The following is a 27901-nucleotide window of genomic DNA, read 5'->3' on the forward strand; positions in this document are numbered from 1 at the left end:
ATTCAAAGACAGAAATTACATAGTTGGAATCAGCTCACCCTATATACGAAATGGTTGTAACGTCAATATTATTGTTTACATGATTGTTTTCTTCGTCATCTGAAACTGGAGGCCGTCTTTGAGCCGCGCGGACGTCAGTGACCAAAGACAATTTAAAAAATGTATAATTACGTGCGCCAAGTTCAATGAACTTTTATCATTTTTTGGAAAGTAAAATGTGAGTGGGCAAGATGCTCGGTGGCGGGAACCTGGTGCGGTGCGAGCGGTATCGAAAGACGCCGCGGACGCCCCGCTCGTCCCATGCTCGCTACTACTACACGAGGTCCCTTGTGCTAGATACTAGGAATAGACCAAGGCAACAGAGACTAAGGTGAGCTGGACCTGGTTTATATAGGACCTGTTTCGAACAGTATTTCCAAGCACATACCGCTCTTAAGAAAAGATTCTACTGCTGCCGCAAACGTCAATGACGGTGGATTATGTTGTGGACGAGCGAAGCTAACTTTAACAGTAATCGTTGTTAGGAGTTATAACAAATGCTAGAATTACCAAACCTTTACAGTTGTACAACATAACACATTTATATTGTATCTCTCTTAAGTTCTTGGCAACGTTATACAAACTCTTGAATTTTTATTTCTTGTTTGATAATTATTATATCCAAAGTGTTGCTTTTGCGAAGGATTGCGTATATGTGCAATATGTTATTGGAGTTAATTATGATACTTACTATTAAGTACCAAAAAGCAGTACCAACGTAAGAGAATTTTATGATGTAAATGTTTTCTTTAGTGAAAATAATACATACAAATATTTAACGCTTAAAAACAGTTTGGTTTTATAGTACACATAGTATTAACATATAAGGGTCAAGGAAATGCTATATGTTATTTTTTTATAAACATAATGATTTCTTGGATGTCCTTAATTCGTAAACATACTGACGACAATACGTGCCGCGAGGAAGTTGTGCGCAACAGAAAATTACAAGAAAAGCATTCAGTACAAGCATACGAATATCATTTATGTTTTGTTTTTTTTTCAACAAAGAAATACCTAGTCTTACTCTAGGTTTTAATAAAAAAATATCATCCATCGTATTCTCTTTTAAAAACTTTTAAAACGAACAATAATATATTGTGAATGTGTTTGTGTGTTTTAACAGCAGCATTTTACGGTTGCCATAGCAACAAGAAAGGAAGCCACCGTTCCTAAAATATGATGACGTATATTTGTTCAAATTAATTCCATTCCTTAATAAAAAACATATAGACAAGTGATATATGCATTCAGTCTGTCTGTCGCGGTATTAGACTGTGACGTTAATCACACAAATTCACGGCATTTAATTATCGTCGATTTACATCCAACATAAAATTAAATTTACATCGTCTATCGATTGAACGGATCCTTACAAATTAAGTTATAATATTTCTATTATTTAAATGTATGCCACATGAATTATTACGATGTCAAACTGGTATAACTTGTGATATCTCATAAAAATTGGTCACACATTATATCTTTCTTGTTTTGTTCATTCTGTGCCGAAACATTTGCCCTCCCTGTCCTCCCTCGCTTTCTCTAGAAGAAAAACAGAGATAGTTATATGTGTATGCAACGGAGTTTTAACATTGTTAACCTACGGTTATATTTTTTCAATAGAAATATCGAATGCAACATTATTTATAGAATGTTTAACACAAAAAAGTAATGAAGAATTTTGTTATAGTATACAAAACCTCTAATAAAAACACTGTTAAAAACACTTAAATGAAATAGTTTGTTTCTTTGTATCCCCCAATTGTAACAAATACCGGTAGAAAACTCAACAGTATAAAAGGCTTGATAAAGTAATATTGTATAGAATGTGAGTATAGTAAAAGGTGGTTCGCCTCGTCGAGGCTCTTTGGAGGATAAGGACGACAAGTTACGTAGAAGTCTACATTATTATGTACTCTTACTAAATAATAATATATGCGAGTAATCTAATCAACGAATCGCTCTTGCGACATCATTAAACTATTATAGAGTTTTCTGTTCTTACGTTTTAAAAGTAAAGCTGTTTATTGCTAAGATATGTGTCAAAGTAACTTACGTATATCCCTTAGTTGCAGATCTAGTCCTAAAGTAAGTCTAAATAAAATCTGAAGTAAGATTTCTATATTCTAGTATTTATTTGTTTATTAAACTTTATCTGCTGTTCTTACGAGTTTTTATTACACGCATACGGTACTATTATTATTCACATTATTTGTTCACTAAAATACTATCTAGTAAATAGTAACTACAAATTATTTCCCACTTTTAAATTTACTTTTTGTTGTGTACAAGATAAGAAATACAAAATAAAAATAGATAAGAGTCGTGCTTTGCTAATTTAAAAAAGACGAGGTCACACTTCAGTGATCACAACTAGGAATTCAAAATGGATATAAAGTGAACAGTCACCTTTATGTAGCTAATCCTATTTAGGAAGGCGAATGGCCTGGTTACTGGTACATTAGCCGGTCTCAATCCACTGCCCATAACATCTAATTACACGACTATATGGTGGACAGTTTCAAGGATATCTACCATAATTATACTCTATTATAAACATTTTAGTTAAATTTTCATAGAAAATTGTTACTAGAATTCAATGTATGGTAAATAAAGAATATTTGTTCGCTTACCTTATTACTATAAAACCCATAAGAAATAACTTGTAATTTTATTATCGATCAAAAAACACTACAAATAAATACGAAATCAAAGAAGAGAACATTGGACATATGAAAAATGATAATCTAAACGTTTTTGTCATAAACACTGAAACACGGCCACTAATTGTTGTTTAAGATACGTAAAATGCGAACGCCAGTAAATCGCAAGCAAGTTGAGTGCTTTATCTCCAGCAATTTGCAGCTGGCATTCCAGTTTATTTTCAAATTGAATGTAACTCAAAATCTAAGGTTATACTTTCCTCCGAACAATTGAGTAGAGAGATAGAAAGCTGTTGTTTTAAAGTGTGTATTAGCCAAAAATTTTATTGAAAACTATAACTTTACGTTGTACGAATTATTTCTAGATTTTTTCTTTTACACTGCAATGGAAATGGATTGATGGCAATCTAATCGGACAGTCGGTCGATTATAATAACTAAGCATTTTTTCCTAACATTACATGCATAATTTACTACGTAAAAGAAATCTATTTTTTTCTAAATTATTTTATATCTTTGCAGATGTCAGTCCGCTCCAAAAGTAATGGATAGAAGCCACAGTAGATCGGCGTCCCCCCGGGAGCCGGCGCGGCCACAACACAGACCTCCCTCGCCGCCCTCGCCGCCCGCCGCCTTTGACAACAGAGCCTACGAACACGACGACTACGACCCCAATCATAATGACTTCGACTCCACCGGACCCAACCAGAACGGTCACACCAAAGAGGTCAACGGAGATACCAAAACTCTCGAAGCTGTCAATTTGGAACTAATAAACTTAACCCCTAAGAACGGGACGTCAAAACAAAGGAAAGACGTCGAGGTAGATATGAACACGAGCAACCCGTACGACGAGTACTTCGTGCCGGTCAATGAGCACAGGAAATATATGAGGTTTGTGGTTTTTAATACCCTCATTTATTTTATCTACACGAAGGATTAGTCAGAGGAAGTTTCGGGTTTATTTTCGTTCACTACGTAAGAAGGAACCAGATAAAACTTTTTTTGTCAACTTTTTATGTTAAATAGTAACAACTATTAAGTTTTGACTGACCTTGACCTTTGACCTTGAGTTGCAAATACGCTGATAACTTAAACAGGACTGACAAAGAAGATAATAAGACCGGGATATAAATATCCAAAATTAATATCCTAGTCTCATTATCTCTATCTAATATTACCTCTAAGCGTAAGTTTAAAGAGTTGCAGATTAATTTAATTTGTTAACACCAAATGATTTATTACTAATATTATAAAAAACGTCTGATCTTTCATATCAAAAGTATAATATTAAAACTAAAATCTGTATAATATTTCCGACTCAAACAGCTGACATAAGAAAATTAATTGCCTAAGCACGATCTTTAGCATACATTTTATTGGCTTCGTTTTTAACTTTTCTGTAAGGAAAATAATAATTAAAACTTTGAGCTCAAAATTTAAATTGCTTTATTATATTAACATTTATTTCGTTATTTGTATTTTAATAGAGATAATGTCAAAAAACTGTTCTAACACGATGCAACGTTTGATTTTTATTCGTATCCTTATATTCCTATCGATTTAATTTACATACATTATAATAAAATTCAAATAATTTAGTACAAATTTCCCTAACATAATCTAAACTGTGCAATATTTCTCTCATTTTTGGTGTTTGTAGATCAAAAAGGCAATTCTCTTAAGTTTTGTTGTTATTGAAATTATTTGTGTAATATTTTATAAGAAAAACGAAGTCGGTTATAGCTTGAGTGTGCATTAAAATTGTTTCGTAACATTGTTTAGCTCGCTTCGTGATATTTTGTTTGACCTCTATACATCTAAATTCAATCTTTGGGGCGAGTAATTATTATTAATTGTTATTTTGATGATTTACTATAACATAACAATTACATAATGAAATTAGAATAACATATTGAATACAATTTATTAATGGTTACGATATAATGTGACAGTAATTATCTGAATAAAGGCTTATTATTATTTTATTATTATTACGATATTTGACAAAAATACTTACGTTAAGAAGAAATGGTTCTAATTAGACAACAATCAACAAACTAATTAGCATTTAGAGTATATTGTACTAATCTCTATTAAACTCTAATATACAGAGTTTAAGCACAGGGCCTGCCTGCCTGCTTGTGTAACTGTGTCCAATGAACTGTCATATTGTATTACTTTATGAAACTTATATTTTAGTCACGTCTCGTAATATAACTGTCAATTTATAATATAAGCTATGAGATACGTTACAGCTCGGATATAATACACTAGCACTCGCTCGCGACGTTGGCCGCGTGAAATTAAAAAAAATAGTAAATAAAACATAACCTATGTTACTCGTAGATAAAATACCTATCTATTGCTGTGAAAATATTTGAAAACGGACCAATAGTTTTTACCTGAATGGAATACAGTATTTATTACATAATACATCTAATTTTTACAGTGTTTTGTCTTGATTAGTTTTAAGGGATCATATTGAAACGAATCTTAAATACTTCGCCGTTTAATCTTATAATGTGAAGAGGTCAATTTTTTATGGAAATTGATATTTAAACATAGCCTTATCATTTAAAATAATTTTCCAAATTTAAATGTAGTTTCAGTATTCGCTGTTGGTCAATTACTACTACTCGTATAAGAACGAGATACTTTAATTTAATCCATTCTCTACCATCAAATATTCTCTGCGGTTCCTTTCCGCTTACAATGTTTAATGCCCACATATCAGTGGTAGCATTTCGAATTCCAAATACCCTAATATATCTTACAAAGTAATAATTTTACAAGCAAACATACTTCACGCATATCGATTACGACGGAAAATTTATCCTAAAATTAATAATATAAACAGTCAGGTACCCCGTCAATAAAAATCCAAAAGATAACTGGTTTTGAATGACATTCACAAAGCTGGCACCTATGGAAGGTCCGAAAAAACAACGATTTTTTTTTGACACACGGATGCGAAAATGAGTGATTATTTACCATTACACACATGTTACAGACAAGTGATGTTTAAAATACACTAATGAGTGGTGACTTAGCAAGTTCAAGGATACGATCTAACCACAAAGATCTTTGAACTTACATAATTTTTTATGTAACATATTATTAATATGTTGTGATCCTCAATCCAGTCCATGATATATGAGCATACATTAAAACATCTAATACGCTTTGCTATTTTTCTTGCGTGGAGAAATGCCTACGCATACCACTCTTACAAGGGTGCGTATTTCAACGTTGCACCGATCAAAACCCTACGATGCTTCCTGCCTTCCGCCAGGAACAAGGGATTGCTCATACACACAACCGTAATGCTGACGAACAACTCTAAATCAGTAGAGCCAGATCTACATTGTGTTATAACAACAATTTATTCCTTAGTTTTGAGGATAGTAAAACTGTACAAACTGCGTACGATACTAAAATATGACTGGATATATCTTTGCGTCCTTTACGCTAAAATCTAAATTTTACTATTAAAGATAACAAAAAGCATTGTACAAATATGTTTTGTATTATAGTAAAAACATTTAAAGAGTACAAGATTTGGTAAGCTTTAAGACCGTTGGCAGTTATTTCGAACAAGCTGGCCTTGGGATGCCTACAAGGCGCAAATGCTACTGGCGGAGTCCAAACAACCGTCAGCTGACATGAATATCAATTATAAAGATTTTTATATATATACCGTATATAAAATGCATGATACAATGATTGTTCGGTTATGTAAGATATGTATATTCTAGGTCCAAAACTTTATAATATTCTTTGTAAATTCGATATGTATGTCATATGAAATTCGATTCTGATTTACATGCATTTTAACCCCCGATATAATTTTCATTCCTACATAACACTTCCTAGAGTCGATAAAATATCAAACACGCAAACAAGTTTTAGATTGAACTATAATGTAGGACTTATATTAACTTTATTTTCCTTTCACACTAAAAATATTAAGAAAAATATATATATTGAAGTTCAAGTACAATTCAAGATATCTGCCATAAATTTAATTGGCCAATTTTCACATCTTTCCACGTGAATCGTGAAGAAATGGTCACTCTTACATAGATTAATTTAAAAAACGGACAATAAATCAAGCCAACATTTCATTATCTTATTAAACAAGACAACTTACGCCGAAGGTGGTCTAGTACTGGATTTACCGTGTTATGACGTCACAGAGTCGGTTAAGGACCGGCCGCTATCTCTGTATATTTAAAACTGTACCGACTAATTATGTCGTGTGTTAAGTAAAAGGCGATTTGAAAGGAATGCAGCCTGCGCCTAATAGCTGTCGCAATACTCCGGCCTTAAATGGTAACATGTACTAACGGCTGTTCTATTTATGAGAGTAACATTTTTTGTGACCACTAACGGTAGACGTAATTTAACTATGTACGAAGAGATTGCAGACCTGAAAAATGTTTTAGAACACCCGATAACTGTTATCTTATCCAAAACAATAAAGGAACGCAAGATTTCGGACTATTGTTTAATCAGACTAATATTATAAATGTGAAAGTTTAGATGAATGGATGTTTGTTAGAGTTTGTAGCCTACGGCTATACGGCTGAACGGATTTCGATGAAATTTGGTATAGATATAAAGGATAGTCTGGAATAACACATAGGCTACTTGCTTTTTTTTTAATTCCACGCGGACAGAGTCGCTTGCGAAAGCTAGTACTAACTATTTATTAAATAACTTTTAACGTAGTAACTATTATTACTGGACCACCGACACTGCTATCAATAAGGTCATAAAGTCGTTAAAATGACTTAAGCTAAATGTACATTACTAAATCAGTCTACCACAATTAGAAGATGTTTTACTTTATGATATAGTTTGGACCACACCTCTGTAAATACAGCTGTCAGGTGCAATCATTGACACAAACGTCTCATGTAAATTCCTTCACAAGCCAGACGTAACTTATTCTGGAGGAAAACTCATGTGTTTGAGAGGCAACACACAATAATCACAATGATATATGATTTACTTAAAACGCTCGAAGTGTACAATTAAAAAAGGTGCTTTCAATGCATTGGTTCAGTGAATTTTGGGAGGTAGTATTAACGAAGGATCTCTAAGCTTCTTAAGTTATGGAGCTTAACCCGATTGTCGATACTTAATCTGTCGTAACTCTTCAACAATTTTGCCTTGATCTTTTCTTGTACACTTATCATGCGTATTCTTCAATAGAATACATAAATCGGTGAGCTTACATAAGTTCAAAGCGTGCCGACTGTCCCACGCATGTGCGAGTAACCGGAAATAATGGAAGTGCAGACCTCACGACATCATCGGTCATTATGCAACGCATCGTAAGTCACGGTCGTTGCACTGGCCATAGACACTCACGTTTGATCATAGATACAAAATTATTAATAAATCTAAGTAGAAGTCTAGACGATTGTTACTGGTTGGTGATATTTTTTTAAACATGACAAGAATATGTTTATTATTTTCTCGCAATTAAGGAATATATGGCTTTGTTCTACAATCATTGGATGTTTTACAATCATTGGATTTTGGATTTAAAAAATAAAACTAGTATAGATAAATAGTTTACTTCATATTGTTAGAATGTTTACTCTTCGAACTGTAAATGTCGTCTATTTAGATATATTAAGTTTTTTGTTAAACTAAATCTAACAGAAAGCTTCGGATACCATTTCAAAAACAGCGTTAGCACATACCAAACATAATGCGCTAAACAATTAAAATTGTCTTTCTAGAAAGCCGCTTGCATATTTTACAAGACAATGCGTAGAGCTCGACATGTCTATTTGAAAGAAATTCTTAACAATACGTTGTACAATACACGAATGACTGTCAAAACGTTGACAAAGTTCAAAACTGTCGTTTGTCTTCATTTTATAAAAAAAAAACATGAGATAAAACAAGAAGAAGATCATGTATTTTTAAACTTTTAAATTATGGTATTAAGGTATCGAATGTAGGAACTAAAAGCGGCCATACGCTGAGCTATCAGGTCGTTGGGAGCACCTTCACAATACACGAGTGAAACAAACATGCGTGTGCGTTCCTAACGCATTGCTCATTGCTAGTAACGCACATCGTCAGGCTCTCGATATAATAACAAATGCCAATCGAGTAACATAAAAACTACAACACGTATTGTTAAATTCCTGTTTACAAATGTCCCATTTCAACGTGTGTATGACAACTTTACAATGGAAGTTACAAACTTACTCTTACTAATATTATAAATGCGAAAGTTTAGGTGGATGGATGTTTCTTAGAGTTTGTAGCCTAAACAGCTGAACGGATCTCGATGAAATTTGTCATAGATGCAGAGGATAGTCTAGAAGAACACATAGGCTACTCACTTTTTTTTTTTTAATTCCACGCGTACGGATTCTCGCACGAAAGTTAGTATCAAAAAAAATGTTACGGCTTGAGCAGCTATTGTAATTTTTTTCGTTGTTTTTAATATTCGTTGTTATAGTACATATATGGCTGAGTCTAAGCCCCGTATTAAAAAGCCAAACGCATTTTTTATTTATTTTTTTTACATTACAATTATTTTTTTAGCTAATAATGCATTCAATTCATGCTGTACGAACGTAGTACCGTACAGAACCCACACGAAGTGCAAACACGTCTGTCATACTAATTATTATTTTCTTTCTTTTAAAGAACTATATATTTAACATGAGATTAAAGTTAGAACATAGTTTGCGATAACACCATTTATATCCAATAATCTTATTATAGAATAAACATATTTCATTAGTATTTACCCTTTAAATAATAATTTTACATCACTGACCTATAAACTAAGAAGTTATAATCGGATAAACCTTTGTAATCTAATCAAAACTAAATTAACCTTTTGTTAACCAGAAAACTCGAAATGTATTATTGGTATTTGATGAGTAATCCTCTTTAAACCTAAGAAATACTGCTTAACAAACATTTATTTATCTTTTTTAATATTAGTAAAGCATAAACAAACATATGTCCAGCTCATTCAAGTTTCATCGACATACTTAAACAATCAGCCAACTTTATGATATTTCTTCAGAACTTTGATGATGGACTTATAATTACTACAACCGTAGTTTAAACAGTATAGAACCGTACATAATCTTTGACAATAACCGGAAGACGTGACCGTAAAATTGACTAAAGGACACTTTAATTTTATTTGATAACAACATCCTTTTCATACGCTATAATTAAGTATTTAAATATACAATAACATACGACGTAAAATAACAATTGCCAATCTAACTTAGGGACTGTCCCACCAAATTGTAAATTGTCTGATAACAATCCAACGTGTAAAATATGCGATGGAAATATCGGATTTTGTTCCCTTATCTGACAGTGATGTTATATTTAAACTATCTGAGCCTCTATCAGCCAGTGGTGGGACAGGCGTTTAATCTATGTTATATTAGAAATGCGAACGTTTAGATGGAAGGATGGATAGATGTTTGTTAAAAAGCAACTACAGAACTCGATGAAGTTTGGCACAGATGTACAACATACTCTGGAAGAATATAAAAGAGTCGTGGATGAAAGCTAGCATGTAGTCGTAGTATAAATAATTTGTATTACATTAAAGGGATAGTAATCTTACATCGCGTACGACAAAACTTGTTTTAATACAAACCAGTTGAAATGATGCGTGATATTTTGGGCGGTCTCGTTTATGTCACAATTCTGTTGCACAACGCTTGTATGTCATTGTAGTGAACAATACAATAAAAACAACGCCTATTCAGTCAACAAACTATAAAAAATTTGGAAAGCAGAATGAATTTAGTAAAACGATCCCACTCCTGGAAAAACTTAAACCTTTAGCTGTTAGATTTTAATTGGAAATTCACAGCAAAGCGGTAAAAAGATGACAATCTTTTTCAAAATGACAATTTTAGCTGCTAGTTCTTAGTACCTACATACTCTTAGATTCATGTCTAGATGTTTAAACCAGACATCAAAATGGTAATTAATTACACTCGTTGAATATTACCAATGGATGAGCCAACGTAGTGGGCTGACTGTGAGGTCCTCGGTAGGGACATGCATAGCTGACGACATAGCATTTTTAACATCATTATGAATTTAGGTGTGTGCTTTCTGGTATATTAAAAAAATATGCCCTTAAAGTACTCGCATAATCACATGTAATAAAAGTTATGAAACAAGCTTCTGTCCGCTTTGATTAACAAAATTTATATTCAAATTCCGCTTTCAAATAACTATGTTTAGTCGAAAAGTAATAGAGCTCAAGGTTCTATACTTCCGTACCCGAATATCGTGCACTGCGTATTGCACCTCCGCATTGTTGCCGGCAGACCGTATCAGTGCTATCAGGTGTACATCCCACACGTCGTCTTACAATTAAAAAAATAATAACCACACTTCGTGCAGGATACGTTCCTATCCGTTAAACGCATAATATTAAGACAAAGTAATTAAAGACATAGGAAGGATGCAACGCCGAATTAAAGAATCCCTTTCCTCTAACACGAATGATAGAGGAAATTGGTATTAGAACCTTACAATCGAGGATTTGAAAATATCCTGATTACAATAATTAATAGTTTTGTGTGTATAAACAATCGAAAATTTTCGATTTGATTAAGCAGCAACTAAATTGATTAATTGGTTTCGTATTTTTGTAACTGAATTTGCAACTTTGCGTGAAAAATTACAATAATTCAATTGTTGCCCGCGACTTCTTTAGAATGGAATTAATGCGTTTTGTTTTCTGCGTTTCTTTGGATCCGTACAACAGTAACGTGGTAACAAACATCCATACAAACTTTCGTATTAATATTATTAGTTTAGTCAAATAAAAATAAAACATTGTAGTAAATATTTTCTTCATGCTTTTAGTATAGTTATTGTTCAAGTGGCAATATACCACAGGCGTAGCGTGGTAAACGAGGGGTCACGTCGCAAGTCCTGAGACCATAAGACCATAACAAAGTCGAGCGGCTGTGTGGCGGGGTGGCGCGGGCAAATGCACACGGCGCAGGACAATGACCTACACCGCATTGACTTACTACCTTATAACAATAACGATCTCTTCCTTACGGGATAGTTTTGTATCCTTTAATATTTCTCTTTGTGCATACAGCATTTTTGAGAATTGGAAGTGTACTTTTTGTATTTAATACAATTATTTGTATAAATGGATTGTTCTTAAATATAGCTAGATTTTGTAGCTGAATATCCTTTATAACGGTATATGCTTTAAGGTATAATAAGGTGTGTATTATTCAATTCTAAATTAGCTACATCATGTTTCTTATTCTATTCTTTTATTATTCAAAACACAGCTTTATCATGACAATATGACAAATTTGTAATGGAGAGTAATATTGTAAAACCGTTTACATATTTTTTCATGCATGTTATTGAAAACAATATCTAAATTAGACAAAGTATTTAGTTGGGTTTGAAGATCACAAAGGACGAACGGATATTTTTTTACACCTTCATACTACAAACCGTTGTATTCTCCCGTCGCATCAAAGATATAGATTTGAGCTAATGTTATATTACATGAAATTGTTAACCTAAATTTGTAGTTATAAATGATTTAAAAGGTAAACATAATGCACATCTACGACCTTCGAGTAATTCAAAAACTGCGAATTAATATTTGCTTAGGTGCACGTTATACGAGACATACAGGACAGTGGCCAAACTATTAAAACTATGATATGTAGAAATATAGTTGTAAACGCATTCTCGACCTTTTCCCCTTGAGTTAAAGTTACAAATTATATGATGCGTTCAACTGGTACGCATTCTATATCTTTGTACATTTTCTACAACGTGGTAAGAAATTCTCGATTTGATTGCATATTATGTAGAATTAAAGTTTTTATTGAATCGTCCACACGTGATACAAGATTATTTTAAAAAAGTTTGCAGTGCTAACGCTTTAAGCATTTTTTTAAATCCTAATTAAAAAGTGTTCAATACGATTAAACAAATGTTCGGGACAAGACCGACAATGAATCTAGTTGCCGCAGAAAATCATATTCTTCTCACGAACGCTCCAAAACCAGATGTAGAAACGTACGTATTACCGTTTTCGCATAACAGTAGCATTATTATGTGAAACGAAGTCACTCGAATAACGTTAACGTCAGCAGGCTTAACTTTAGAAAATTAAGAGAAAATTTAACATGTGCCTTTTCTTTGACTGCAAAACTTCTCAAAAATACGATACACTTATCCTAGAATATTAGCAAACTGACGTCTTCTTACGTAGATACTTCTTACTTGTCTTAATAAGTGTAATTTCAAAAAGACCACTGATAACAATTTAATGAAGAGGTTATAAAGATCTATAGCGTGTTTTAGCTATTACTTGCAATATCAGTGTGTTTAGTGTGTGACGCAAGCGTTTATATTATTAAAATTCAGATCTTCGGAATGGGTCAAATAGTTGAGCATTTTCTTATATCACAAGTGGAAAACGAGAGACGAGGCAATTTGCAATAGACATTTTGAAATAGCGAAAAGATATGAATTACGCTGAACATTATCAGCAGATTTACATTCCTTTAATATACATTGTTTATGACAGTTGAACGCTTTAGTTGGAAAATTCAAACATTTTTGTTTTATAACTTCAGAGGTGAAAAACTGTACGTGACTGCGGACAAGAGAGGAGAGAAAGGCGGCTGCAAGCGACCGCTATGCTGGACGCTCCTGGGGCTAGTTGTTGCAACCATTGTCGCTCTAATAGTGCTAGCAGCCAGTAAGTACTTTGTTTATACACATTACTTCCTTTAGATACTAATCTTCCTTAATAACAGGTCTTTACAAACTATTCTATATCAGGCAACGTGTTTGATGATTTAATCAATATGTAAAGAATAAACTGCAAAGTATTTAAAACAATATCAATTGTTTCCAGCTGGAATACTCTTCACTAACTCTCCTACGCCTCTCGAGCCATATAATGCATCCGTCAGCTCAGCGCGCGCGCTCGGCGGCATCTCCAACGTAATAAACAACGACCAGAGTCACGAACACGACAGAGACCACGAAATTGACCAAGGACAAGATGAGAATCATTCTCATGTCCACGGACATGACCACGGAAACAATGAACAGAACAGTGAAAGCGAACAATACGGTGAAAATGATCAGACCACTGAACATGGTAACAATCAGGACCAAGACAATAGTCAAGAAGATATGAGCCGTGAGAACCAAGAAATTCTACGCACTCAGTATCGAACGACAGCTCCTTCTGTAGACCAGGGACCACAAATGCAAAATGATGATTCCATCGATCCTTCCTCGGCATCTGAGGAAACAGGCGATAAATCAATTTATGGTGAGTTGAAATACCTGTTAAGTGTAGCATTGCAAAAAAAAGTAATTAATTCTTGTTATTTTTCGACTACTTAAAAATATTGTAAGTTATAACAAATGAATATTAGTATTTCATGTTCACCATAGAGACTAATTAAGTATAAAACCATATGTTGTTTTGTTACAGTACCTCGAACTCTAGAAGGAGAACTAAAAATCGATAACGACGATTTCACCGCTGCCCTCGAAGACCCCGAAAGCGATGGTTACAGAGATTTCGTAACCGCATTCGGTCATGCCCTTAAACAAGTATTATTCAACAAGAATTCAAAAATAAATAAATTAGAGTATAGTGAGAATGACATCGCTCTTGAGATCATTAAAATAAGGTAAACCATACTTTAATAGATTTTTATTAATTTGGAAATAATAACAACCGTTAATTAACATTTTTCTTTGTTTACAGACGGGGATCAATAATTGTTACTTACAGAATCCATTGGGATCCTAAGTACAATACTCAAACTTCAGACAACCTTCTTACACCAAATACATTGAAAGAGAGTTTGGACTTGTATTTAGCACAAAACAATAGAATGATTAGTATTTACCACATAGCTGAAGACGAAATGGCCACAAGACGAATTTTAGATATATGTCAAATAAATAAAAACGGCTGTGATTATGGATGCCAGTTCGACAAGAGAACCTTAGACTTTACATGCACTTGTCCTCCCGGACAAATTATTGATATGAAACAGCCCAAAAAGTGTATGTTACTCTTTGACAATCAGGATCAAATGAATAACAACTTCACATCGGACTTGAGCACAGTGACCGCAAACCCCAATGCTCTAGATGTCAAACCCAATACAGAGACTATATATAGCAAACAAACTGCGCCTCCACTTTCAGAAACTACAACAGAAAATGATTCAGATGTAAACTTCTCACACATATTTGGTAGCTCGCTGAACGAAAATGAGAAACATGTTACAGAAAAACATCAACCGGAAGAACACAATAATATGGGTACGCAATACATTACTTTCTTAGAAACAACTCAACAACCCAGCACTGAATACGCAATGATAGACAAGTTTTCGAAAAATAACGAACCTATTGCAGAACCCGAACCGACATCTGAACCCCAACCTGACGTGAAAACTACAGTAGCTGCTTTCAGCTTTGATCATACAACTCCAAATAAAGACATGCAACCTAAACCAACGTCAATGCCTGAGTTTACTAGATCATCTGAACCACAACCTACGCCTGAGCCTACTACTGAAATGTTCCTATATCAAACAACTGAGACTAAAACTCCATTTGTTGTAGGAAATGTTCATTTTAGTGAATCTAACCAAATGAGAAACAATAAAGATTTGAGCGAAAATGATAATTTATCAACCACCGAAGCATCTTCTTTTACTCATCATATTCATCACAATCATATGACTACAACAATGTCTTCTGATATAGATACTACTCAACCTGAAATGAAGTCTGAAAAGTATATCCAAGAAACAACTACGGAAAATGAGTGGCTTGAAGACTCAAGTGAAAAATCACAACCTTCTAAAAGCGAGAAAAGCAGTACAGTGATATATGAAAGATCGTCAAAATCATATGAATCCGTATACGAAACAAGTCAAAATCCAACAACTATACAAAGCACTGATAAAGAAATAGAATCCTACACTAGAAGCGGTATAACTAAAGAAATACTAAACGAAGGAGATCATACTATTAATGCTGTATCAATATCACAATTCCTTGGAAAGAAACCTGGAGAAGAAACAACGATGAATAGTTTAATAGATACGACAGTCTCGGTATTGACGGGAATAGAAGAAAGCCGTCATTTCTTTCATAATGATACCACAGAGATTAATATAACCGGGGAAACAACACCCAGCCAAATTTCCATATTCGGTGCTACATCAGGAAGTTCCACGATGCATGATCATGGAGACCCGACTACTCCAGCCTTCGAAACAAGTACTGAATATTCTATTGCAAAGCAAACTAAAGACGTAAATATGTTAGATCCAAACTTTATGACAATTCTTAAAAATACAAACAATACCCAATTTGATAACAATATGAATTTTAACGCGACAACTGAAAAAGATTTTGCTGAGGGTGACATTACCTTTGATGCTATTAATAAACTGTACAATCGGTCATCTAAATCTTTTGTAAATGACAAAGAGCATGTGGCAATTGGAACTGAAGTAAACGATATGTTTAAAGAAACCACAGAAACTACAACTAGTGCAGATTGGTTGTCTGAAACCGTCACAGAAATAAATTATCAAGATATCATCGACGAAAATAAAAACAAATTAACAACAGAAACATCTGCAACTAAATTAGATGAAATAATGAGCCGAGGTTTAAACAAAGACGACTTTGAACCAGATTATCTAAATATGGGCTCTAACACCACTAAAAACGTAGAACATGACATGCCTCAGTACGGCATGCTTCACGATTACGATAATGATGATTTGGTGGTTAAAAGGGTGAAAAACGCTCCTGGTTCAATGCTTGAAGAGACTACTGCAATGAACGCAGTGGAAATCGCTTCTAAAGAAAATCAAATGGAAGAATTAACTCCTATACCCACAGTTGAACCTATTATGACTTTTCAAACCACCACAGTAACCGATTACATATACAAAATGTTGAATGAGTCTAACGAAAACGTGAATTCTACAACAAGTACAACACAAGCAGTCCCTCAAGTTTGGGAAAACTCAGAAGATGACATGAACTTTATTAGAAACCTGGCAACTTCAGTTGTAACAGAAGCTGTTTCAGACATTACAACTACATTAGCCACGACGGCTATAGATAATATTGATAAAAGTAATAACGAAAATTTGATAAACGTCTCAGAATCGAACATGCAATCCAATAACGTTTCTCAGGCAAATAATTTAAATGTTAACATTTACGAAATATCTAGTCACCCTGACAACCATACTACGGAATCCATAAATCATCAGCCAGCTGAATTTGTAGTCCACGAAACCGAGATGAATCCATTTTTACCTGAAACAGAAAATAACAAGAGTCTAGTAAAGAAACTGCAAGAAGGTCATGACTTGGAACCATCTAATGTAAATGAAACGCAAAATGAAAATTCAGAGGATCAGATGCATCGCGTTTCCGACGAAAGCACTGCGGTAATAAATCAAACAGACAGTAATGTTACAACATCTGCATTAACAGAAAACACAACTTTGAAAACCGAAGATAATGAAGCGATATTAAAGGAAATGTTGATGCACCAAGATATTGCTTCTAATGAAGAATCATCACGAACATTAGGAGAAAACAGTAAAGATATGGAAATTACTACATCCATTGATGCACTGGTCGATGATACAAAGGATTTATCTGTTCAAAATGATGTAGTACCTCTAACAACATTTTTATTAGACACTGACGATTTAGACACTACCAAAGATCCTTTTGAAAGGGAAAATGTACAATCTGGACTCGTTGGAAACCAAGACACAACAACGATGTCGATTACAATTCCTGAAACTACTCCTACTACAGATAATAAAATAAAAATGAACGATAATAATGACATACTTAGTGTAGTACCGATAGAGCCAGAAGTTATTAACGACCAAGAAAATTTGAAGAAAAACTTCGACGGAGAAAACATCGCTGAACTAAATCAAATAAGTGATTCACCCAAAAAGAGTGACAGAAGGACATTAGATTCGGACAATACTAACTCTCTTATTTATAATGAGGCGTAGTGTACGTATGTTTTTAGTAATATGCAATAAGTTTGTACATGACTTCATTCCCTGTGATTCTGTCGAACAATATTAACTAACATTCTTTGAGTACCGATGTAGTGTTGAATGTGTAATGAATGAAAATTGGGCATTTTCCTACATTTCCTAATTACATTGAATCCTGTTTACTATAAAGACAATAAAATATATTTTGCATTAGACTAGTCAAATTGTAACGATCACGATGAAGATCGTGATAAATTTAGATTATTTATTATTTGAATGTGCTCATATGCATGACCAAAAATCATGAAACATTCTCCCTTGCGCTAACTTTCACAGACATACTTTATTGCATTCTATTATAGATTGTTACCATAGATAAATGTATATTATATTAATTTTAATAAAACTTAATTTTGGGATATAGAATAAAAGAAAATATTCAAAGATTAAAAATGACTTGTCTTGAAAGGATACTGCCATGCCTGAATGTGATAACATGGACATAAATTATAATATTATAGTAATTTCCATTCGTACATAAATATCCAGAGCTTGGTGATATTTAGCTGAAGTGATGTCTGATTGTATAATAATTATTATTGTAGATCTTGTTAACTAAGATATATTTTGTATAATATGGTTGAAACTGTAAAGAATTATGTTGTAAATAAATTTAAAGTTAATAATTAACTATTGTTTTTCATTTAAAAGCTACTGGTGACACAAGCGTCAAACTTTATCTCGAAATACCCTACTAACGTCACAAAAAACTTTTCCACAAAATATAAAAAAGATAAATACAGGTGTGAAATAAAAAATGTATTTTTAAAATGCTTTTATTGTCAAAAATAAAGTTCAAATAACAAATAAATTTGTATTCATCGTATGGCACTCAATGAATATGTAAAATGTATAACAATGAAGTATCTAAAAATCTCACTTATAACTGCTAACATCGAAATAAGGCACTTCTACATGATCACAAACACATCGTAGAATCATTTGGTTGAGGTGTTATTTCTTCTATTTCTTGACTGGTCATTTGTTGGTCATCTATTAGCATTCTGGCACATAGACAATCCTCACTAATCGTTCCATTTCCACTTACTATACACGTGCCTAAAATTGCCTTGCAACTGTTGTACGGAATGGTTTCCGCATTTAGACATTTAGGTTTAACCTCCGGTTTTGTGTTGACATTGACAATTCCTTCTAAATCTGAATCGATCGTATTAATTACTTTAATGATACCATTAACGCCGTACTCAAATTCTGGCATACATGTATCAACTTTTTTCTCGTCCACTATTTTGTCTCTTTTCGATTTTACATTAGAACAATCGCAGCCTTCACATGTATTTATTGTATTCTTTTTTTCAATTACATCAAGTATTTTTTTATTTTCTTCTATTGAATCTTTAATAGTATTTGTTTTAACCATTTGATCACATAAACAGTTTCCATTTCCACTTGTATCTCCAGTCACTAAACATTTCCCTAACACAGATCTACAAGTGTTAAAGCATGACATGGAATCACTTGTATCATTCAAGTCAACCTCGATACCAACTTGACAATCGTCAACATTTGTTAATAAGTCACTGGCAGATAAGTCTGTATTCACATTTCTTTCTTTGCTAATCTCGTGGTCTTCAGAAAATGGCGGTAAAAGGAACTGATCGCAAGGAGAACGTGGATCGCCTATAACAATAAATTGTATGTAAATAATGTTAAAATCAAATACCATCTTTGTCCATCTATTATGAACAACAGCATAAAATAAGCTCTTGATTTCCACATATCGAAAACTAAATTATTTATCCTTGTTTATTAATTTTTTAAATCCATACATACCTTCAGACGACGGAGCATTAATAAGAATCTCAGATGACTCAATAGGAATTACAGGAACAGGTACTTTTTCTATAAAAAAGAAAAAGAAATGATTAGAAGTCTAAAACAATAAAATTACATTTATCACCAAAAAGGTTTTGCTAGACTTTGTTGGCTTGAAATTAAAAAAAATATAGCCTATGTTACTCACAGATGAATTACGTTTCTAACAGTAAAAGAATTTTTAAAATCGGCCCAGTAGTTTTTGAGTTATTTGAATACACATTAAAATACAAATCTCTCCTCTTTACAATATTAGTATAGACTAGCTGCTGCTCGCGACTTCGCCCGCGTGAAATTAAAAAATAATAAAAAGTATGTTTCTCACTAATAACATGGCCTAGTAATGGAGAAAGAATTTTTTAAATCGACCCAATGGTTTTTGAGTTATTTCAATACACATAAAAAGACAAATCTTTCCTATTTACAATATTATAGATTACTTACTATGTCGAGCGAGGTGTCTCTTAAGAGCCGATTCAGAATTGAACTTTTTCGTACAGTTTGGCATTTCACACAATAATCTCTTAGTAGCTTCATGTGTTTTCATGTGTACCTTTAAATTGTGTGATTGAATGAACCCTGGGAAGACATTGAAATTAAATAATACACACATCCATAGCCTAGAGCTAGAGTAATAAACAGATATTATGTTTTCTATTTGGCTCAATAGCATATATTTTGCTTACATCAACCTCACTCTCAATATTAACACTTACAACTGAGATAAAACTTTTATTAAATAAATAATTCAATACTAAGATTAGTTAAGATATCACACATAATGTAAAAGAGGTTTAGGCTAAGCGCCATCTGCGCTCTGCCACCTCAAGCCCGGTGAATCTCTAAATGCCTCTTCAAGGCAAACAGTGACAACTCTCTCAAAAAAAAAATATCACAATAAAAACACAAGTTGGGCAGAACAGTACTGAAGTTCATGATGTTGCAAAAGAAATTTAGGTACTAAGTAGCTTAATTAAGGTCTGATTAAGATAACTGCTTATCTAATGTATAAAAAAATTGCAGACTCATTTTTTAAATATTTTGTACATTGCTATATGGTTACAGTTAGTTATTTTTATTATATACTAGTTGTTCCCGTGAGGCTTCATCTGCATGGAATTATGTAAATTTTATTTCGATGTTTAGATTTGTCAAATTATCAATAGCAAAAGTCAAAATGACATGACATGACAAACCTTAGCAATCTTGCTTTCTTGATGTTGGCAACAACATATGGTCCCTTTCCCACATTAGGGTTTTAATCCAAAATATTTAATCCCTAAGTTTAATGCCGTGAAAATATATAGCCTAAAGTAAGTGTAGGGCTTTTTATTAAAAAAAGAATTATTCAAAAATATGCTGTAATTGCTGACATCTTTGGCAACAAAGTGTTTATGCTTTATAATAATAGTATAGATTCACATTATTTCTCTATAGGTTATAAGTTATGACATAACAATAGTATGACTGTACACTTTGTACTTCTACAACATTTTATTATATCATAAAATCCTATAATGAATGTTTCTAGAACAATTATCCACTTCTTTAGTAGATGCATATTAATTTAAAATGGACATAACTTTAAACTGTAAATAGTAGATCCATTAAATTGATAATACATGAATTCATTAATATTTTATGCTCGTAATCTCTTTATCTAAGTTGAAGATGTATTTTCAACAAGTTTTGACTTTGGGTCACTAAATAGTTACTTACAGTCCTTTCCATAAATACTACTTACCTTTCCCACAAACATTACAAAAGTGCTGTCGACTGTTTGTGTGCGTCATCTCATGGTATTTGAGGTGATGAGAGAAGTTGAATGTTTTGTTACAATCAGTATATCTACAGGAATATCTCCTCTCTGACTTTGGTTTGTGTGTTAAGGTGTGAACGCGGAGAGCCTGGTCACTACTGAACTGTGCCTCACATACTTTACAAATGTGTGTACCTGTAATATAGATGCCAATATTATAAAAATCTTTGAAATGGACTTTAATTTTTTAATATCTTACAATGAAATAAAAGGCTTAGTTTATCACAAAAGGAATATTGTACTCTATTGTTCTGATAACAAAAGAGTAAATTCAACAGCAATTAATTTACCTTCATGTGCATATTTCATATGGCGTTGTAGAAGGACTGTATCTTTGAAGCTGTGGTCACATTTATCACATTTAACTGTTCCCGTCCTTTCATGTTGCTTCTCGTGACGCTTTAAAGCAGAACTAAAAATACAAATGTCTAATAAATTAATAGTTTACCACGTGAACCTAGTTTACATAAAATGAACTTACATATACGTGAATTTTTTACCACATTTATTGCATTCAAATCCTGGTAAGTGACTCAGTTCATGTCTTTTGCGTTCACTTTCGTATTTAAAAACTTTACCACAACGAGTGCATTCAACCATGCTATATAAAATTGATAAACACAATTGTTTATAAGATTGTATTTGTATAATCTTCCTATTCTCTCCCTGAAATTTACCAATCACTATTTTTACTTAACTGTCCGGATTTTGCATATAACTGTTTAGTCATACGACCAACTTTGTATAAATAAATTCAAGTGAGAATAGGTATTTCCCAATAAAAAATATGTTTTCTTCGTTATCAGATAACATTATGACAATGTCGATTGACGTTTATTTTGACATTTGACAATGCCATCCAAGAGTTTGACAGTGACATCCTTTCATGTTCATCAACTTTAAAAACTTTTTGCACTTTTATAATAAAACACTGAAATATAATTATTTATGTGCAAAATTATATATTGATATGTTATAAAATTTAAAATCAAGCTTAAAACTTCCCAAAAAAATAATCTCAAGGTATTCCCAAGGCATATAAAAAACACTAGTTGAAAGAAAGGCTTATGATTAGAACGAAACATCTGAATGTCAATGTCACTTGAACTGTAATCCTGTAATCTAATGTCAGAAAATGGCAGTAGTATATTTACATTTGTTTTTTAACTTATTGTATTTATTTCTTTGCTTTGTCGATTGAAAAATATTTGTGAATAATCAATACCATTTTATGGCCTAGAAAAGTCGTTCACAATCAACAAAAAACATAAATAATGCGTGCTAAACAAAATATTTCGAAAAAATTACGTAAGTTTTGCCGGCGCATCTTAATGTCGCAAGCAAAAAAAACAGAAGATATCATTTTACAGTATGAGAGTGTGAACGTTAACACGTATTTGCCTGCAGGGACTGCTGGCTAAATTAAATATTCGACATTTTAAGTTAATTGTTATAACTGAAAATATTTATTGAAGATGAAAGAATGGATCAAGATCACCTTGATTTTGTGCGCTTTCGGCACTTTGAGAGAAATTAGACCGTCTGAACCTTTTGTTACCGAGTTTTTACTTGGAGAATGGAGAAACATAACTGAGAATCAATTGAATCAAGAAGTTTATCCTGTAGGAACATATTCATATTTGGCTCAACTTGTAGTTATATTTTTGATAACCGATTTTTTACGATTTAAACCTGTCATCATAATTTCTGGTAAGTAAAAGAACTAATTTTTATTGAAAAATGTTTCCCTCAAACTAGTTTATTGAAAATTTCTTCAATATTAAACTTATAACAAGATGAACTTTTACATAAAAATAATAGTTATTATATTTAGCAAATGTATTTTTCACATAGATAATTAATTTCAGGACTAAGCGGTATTTCAGTTTATGCAGTATTGCTATGGACTGAGAGTCTACAATGGCTGCAAGTTTCACAGTTCTTGTATGGAATGTATATGGCTACTGAAGTGGCATATTTAACGTATATTTATGCCAAGGTAAGTCTGAAACTAAACTAATTTTGATATTACATATGTTTCTTTCCAATATAACACAAGTTTATTAATAAGAAACGTAGGTGAAAGAGGGGTGCCCACTAGTTTTAATTTTCAAAAAAAATATTCCCATTAAAATTCTGATATAAAGTGAAGTGAAACAATTCTTTTTACAAATGTATTAGTTTAACCCAAATCCTGTTGAAAACAAATTTGTCAAAATTTCTTGAAAACCATACCTTTCACTTTTTATTATTAATGTTTTTGAATATAACAGCACTTTTAATAAATATATTTACATGTTCTTAATTAATGGAGTAAGTATAGATATTTAAAAAAAATATCATTATGTTGGTAATAATAAAAACGCCACCTCAGTACATATACAATTATTGACTTATCATATTTTGTTATAACTTTAAAGAGACTTAGTTTGTTATAAAAAAATGTGTTATTCAATTGTTAATATTTATGCAATTCTAATGTACATATTACACAACATATTTATTGAATGTTTACATTATCTTGTCTGATACATTAGTCAAAATGTATAGGGTTTTTGTATAAAAGTTTTCTGTCTTTCAAATAATATTCATACTTATGTTATAAAGAGAAAAGATTTGGGTTTGTATATATTGGATTCATGTAAAAACTACTGGTCCAATTTTAAAGATTCTTTCACCATTAAAAAGCTACTTTATCCATGTCATATGAATATTATTTGATTGTGTAGCTATATAAACCATCATGCAGATATCAAGTTGTAAATATTTACATATTGCATTTACATGTCTTGTGCCCGCAGATAAGGTGTGTTAACACACCTGTGTAATTTAAAACATCAGGTTTAAATGTGTTTCTAATATAATTACCTTGATTAAATTTTAGTTATCACAATATTGAACCAATAAATTCTTTTTAATGTTGCCATTTTTTGTCTATCTAGGCTTATTGATATTTTTATGTCTTGTTTTAGGTAGACTCAGCTAAATATGCCGCGGTGTCTTCATATACGAGGGTAGCGGCTCTCACTGGTCGTTTTTTATCTGGACTCAGCTCGCAGTTACTAGTACATTATGAACTCATGGATTATAGAGATCTCAATTATATAACATTTACAGGTATTTATATTCTATATGAATAACATTTAACAAACATCCATCCATCCATCTAAACTTTGACATTTATATAATGTTAGTAAGAAGGAAGACAAATAGTTCTTTCATTTATAAGCGAATAAATAATATTTTATTTTATGCATGGATATTATTATTTAAACAGATAATAAACGCGACGATAAGAATCCCTAATCAACATTAAGACAGTGATATCTTTTTAGCAAAAAGATTCATTGCATTATGAATAAAAGATAGTGTATCAGAAATAGATATTTTATGAATTAACTTGAGTTAATTGCAGTTTGACGAGCGACGACGAGCGCGGTCAATATCAATTGACTTTTTCATCAATGGAGCTATTCTATGACTCGTATACTAGCAGTAAATTTGCTCTTAATTACTTCGTAAATTTAAATCGTACCTAACTAGTGACACACCTAATTCGCGAATAAGTATCCTACAGTTTTTTAGATTTTCTCATTCTATACTAGGGGTTGCACGCGACTTCGTCTGCATGGAATTAAAAAAATATTGAAAAATATAGCCTTAGCCTATGTCACTCACAAATAAATTACCTTTCTAATGGTGAACGAATTGTTAAAATCAGCCCGGTAATTTTTACATTAATCAAATACACAAAAATACATATTTTTGCTGTTTATAATATGAGGATAGATGTAGAGGGGCATAGGTAGATCCTAAGAGCGAAGAACATTACAGATTTCCATTTGGCTGGCATGTCTACGTCATCGTAGTGCATAGGTTTCCGATGCTCATAATTTAGTTATCAAAGATTTAAAAGGTTCAATAAGTTTATATCTTGTTGTCCTTGTCATTTGCTCGCAAAATATGGTGATAGAAGAACTTTTAAATTCCAGCTCAGATCCTGGCGTCGTTCTGGGCGCTGTGGCTACCTTCTGTCCCCTACGGCATATACTTCCAGCTCAACGCAGTTACAGATGTGGTGCATAAGAATACACCCGACGATATAAATATAGATAAGGTGTGCACCTTTTAATTGTCACCAAGTGTAAATTACGAAGGATTTTTTGCCTGATCGCTTCAATCATTGTCGTTGATTGTAAACACTTTTCATTAACATTTTATTCTTTAAGAGACAACGGCGGATCCAGGGGGGGTCATGGGGGTCGTGACCCACCACCCTTTGCGCTGGTTGGTCAAGAGGTTGATAAAATATATTTACATATTTTGTCAAGCTCTTGACTTGACCAACCCCCCTCCCCCCCCAGGTGCCAAAGGGACTTTTAACCGTAAATTTTAAAATTCATTTATTTATACAACAATGTCTCTTCTACCATTAATATTAATAAATCGTGATCATTTCACTTAACATCTTCATTACAATCAGTATTAATAGTTTTTTAATTACTTTACTTATTGTAAAAAGCTATCTTACATTGTATGTTTGTTTATTGACTAAAACGACTTGTTGCTTTACCAGTTAAAGTAAATTCAATTTAATTTAACTGCATTGCTGTAAATCATGATTTTAACTATCCTGGAACTTTAGTTTTCTTCGATAGTCATTCAAAGGCACTACGTTCTGGTGTCTCTGATAGTCATTCGAAGACACTTTGTTCTGGTGTCTTCAATAGTCATTCGAATAACACTTTCTTCTGACAACTTCGATAGTCATTTGAAGAAACTGCGTTCTGATGTCTTCGATAGTCATTTAAAAACACTTTGTTCTAGTGTCTTCGATAGTTATTTGAAGACACTTTGTTCTGATGTCTTCGATAGTCATTTGAGGACACTTTGTTCTCACGTTTTGAGTATTAACATATTGAACAAAAAGTCGACTGGTATTTCGGTGTGGTAATGGCATTACATAACTTAGGTTCCGTCTCTAACCGGGGACCTATAGTTATATGGTAATTTGCAGCGTTCGCTTAGTGCGAATATGCGCGAGGCGAGCTCGTTGATAGCGCGACACGCGCGCGCTGCGTACTCGCGGCGCAGCGTGCTGGCCTGGTCCGCGCTGTACGCCGCCGCGCTCGCGCTCTTCGTGCAGGCGCAGACGTACGTGCAGCTGCTCTGGAAACACATACAGGAGGAAAGTCACACTCCAGTAAGTCATACTAAATACTATATCTTACTAATGTTATGAATGTAAAGGTTTAGATGAATGTTTGTCAGAGTTTTTGGTCTAAACGGCTGAACGAAATTTGTTAGATGTAGAGAATAGTCTGGAAAAACACATAGGCTACTTACTTTTTTTTAATCCATGCGGAGTCGTGGGCAAAAGTTAGTACTATTTATTTTAAAAAGGTGACCTAGACTACTTGTATGATATTTTGGTAATGAGTACAAATTGAATGAAATTATAAACTCGTAACAACGTTAATTTTATAACAAAAATTATAATGTAATCTGCCAGTTATTGGCTGAAATGTGAGCTTTCCATATTTAAATGACAAGGTGCTTTGTCATAATACCTTATCATAATACGAAACTTGTACACTAGATTCCATATCTAGTCTGGAATGCTATACACAAATCTGACTTAATTTATTTTGTGGCTGCATTCACACTATCTTATTTACATCTTTATATTCATCTAAGTATTATTCTTTCTTATCTAAGTATGCATATATGGTAATTAAGAGATTAGATTATCCTGTATCAAGAGAATGTTTTATTTATATGACTGCGTATCTTAACGTATTGTATTACGCATATTGCGCATAGTCTGAGTATGTTGTGTTAGAATTGGAATGTTATTAGAGGATGTTTAAGACACAAATATGATATTGAACATTCAAACAATGATATAAAAGTCGAATATTACTGTTAACTGCGTAATTTTTTCAAAACGTTCGAAAAAATAATTTTTAATGATGAATGAAGATCGCTGTAATAAAGGAAAAATAATCTATTATTCAAATTTATGTTTTTTTGTTGAATGTTGTGTATATACAAGTGAGCATTTAAATTTTAAAAATAAAACTGCAGATTTTTGTATTGCAGATTTGATTCCAACTAATTAATTGGAATGGTTTAAAGTAATACAAATGAAGTAGGAATTCTTAAGCTAGCAATAAGGTAAAATAGTCAATTTGTGAGAGTCAAGGACATCCCCAGCCTATAATATAGGTCTTTAGATACCATAACATATGTAAATCACATATAGGTTTTTTTTTATACAAATAGGTTGCAAACGAGCAAGCGGTCACCTAAATCCGCCAAAATGGCGAAGCGACCGTTGCCCATAGACATCCGCAATTGCAGATGCGTTGTCTA

The 27901-nt window shown here is 32.7% G+C and overlaps 3 protein-coding genes across 3 annotated transcripts in view; 2 read left to right on the forward strand and 1 right to left on the reverse strand.

The window, feature by feature from the left end:
* LOC106111142 overlaps window positions 1-18501 on the forward strand; it is a 48016-nt gene extending 29515 nt beyond the window's left edge. Inside the window, exons 3-7 of the mRNA XM_013293132.1 lie at window positions 3227-3598; window positions 13354-13478; window positions 13638-14063; window positions 14229-14430; window positions 14508-18501. Coding sequence (XP_013148586.1) covers window positions 3249-3598; window positions 13354-13478; window positions 13638-14063; window positions 14229-14430; window positions 14508-17823 — 4419 coding nt within the window. The 5' untranslated portion in view covers window positions 3227-3248 and the 3' untranslated portion in view covers window positions 17824-18501. The remainder of the gene's footprint in view (window positions 1-3226; window positions 3599-13353; window positions 13479-13637; window positions 14064-14228; window positions 14431-14507) is intronic.
* Window positions 18502-18663: 162 nt separating this feature from the next.
* Window positions 18664-22349, reverse strand: LOC106111038 (zinc finger protein 628-like). The gene is made up of 6 exons (XM_013293004.1): window positions 22008-22349; window positions 21817-21938; window positions 21452-21661; window positions 20152-20286; window positions 19666-19734; window positions 18664-19512 (listed from the first exon to the last, which is right to left on the reverse strand). The coding sequence occupies exons 1-6, from the start codon at window positions 22124-22126 to the stop codon at window positions 18791-18793; spliced, it is 1377 nt and encodes a 458-aa protein (XP_013148458.1). The 5' UTR covers window positions 22127-22349; the 3' UTR covers window positions 18664-18790.
* Window positions 22350-22641: 292 nt separating this feature from the next.
* Window positions 22642-27901, forward strand: part of LOC106111004 (folate transporter 1-like) — a 6382-nt gene continuing 1122 nt past the window's right edge. Inside the window, exons 1-5 of the mRNA XM_013292972.1 lie at window positions 22642-23236; window positions 23395-23525; window positions 24499-24643; window positions 25519-25643; window positions 26544-26761. Of these exons, the coding sequence (XP_013148426.1) occupies window positions 23002-23236; window positions 23395-23525; window positions 24499-24643; window positions 25519-25643; window positions 26544-26761 (854 nt within the window). The 5' untranslated portion in view covers window positions 22642-23001. The remainder of the gene's footprint in view (window positions 23237-23394; window positions 23526-24498; window positions 24644-25518; window positions 25644-26543; window positions 26762-27901) is intronic.

Source organism: Papilio polytes, unplaced genomic scaffold (assembly GCF_000836215.1).
Source record: "Papilio polytes unplaced genomic scaffold, Ppol_1.0 DF824180.1, whole genome shotgun sequence".
Taxonomy (NCBI): domain Eukaryota; kingdom Metazoa; phylum Arthropoda; class Insecta; order Lepidoptera; family Papilionidae; genus Papilio; species Papilio polytes.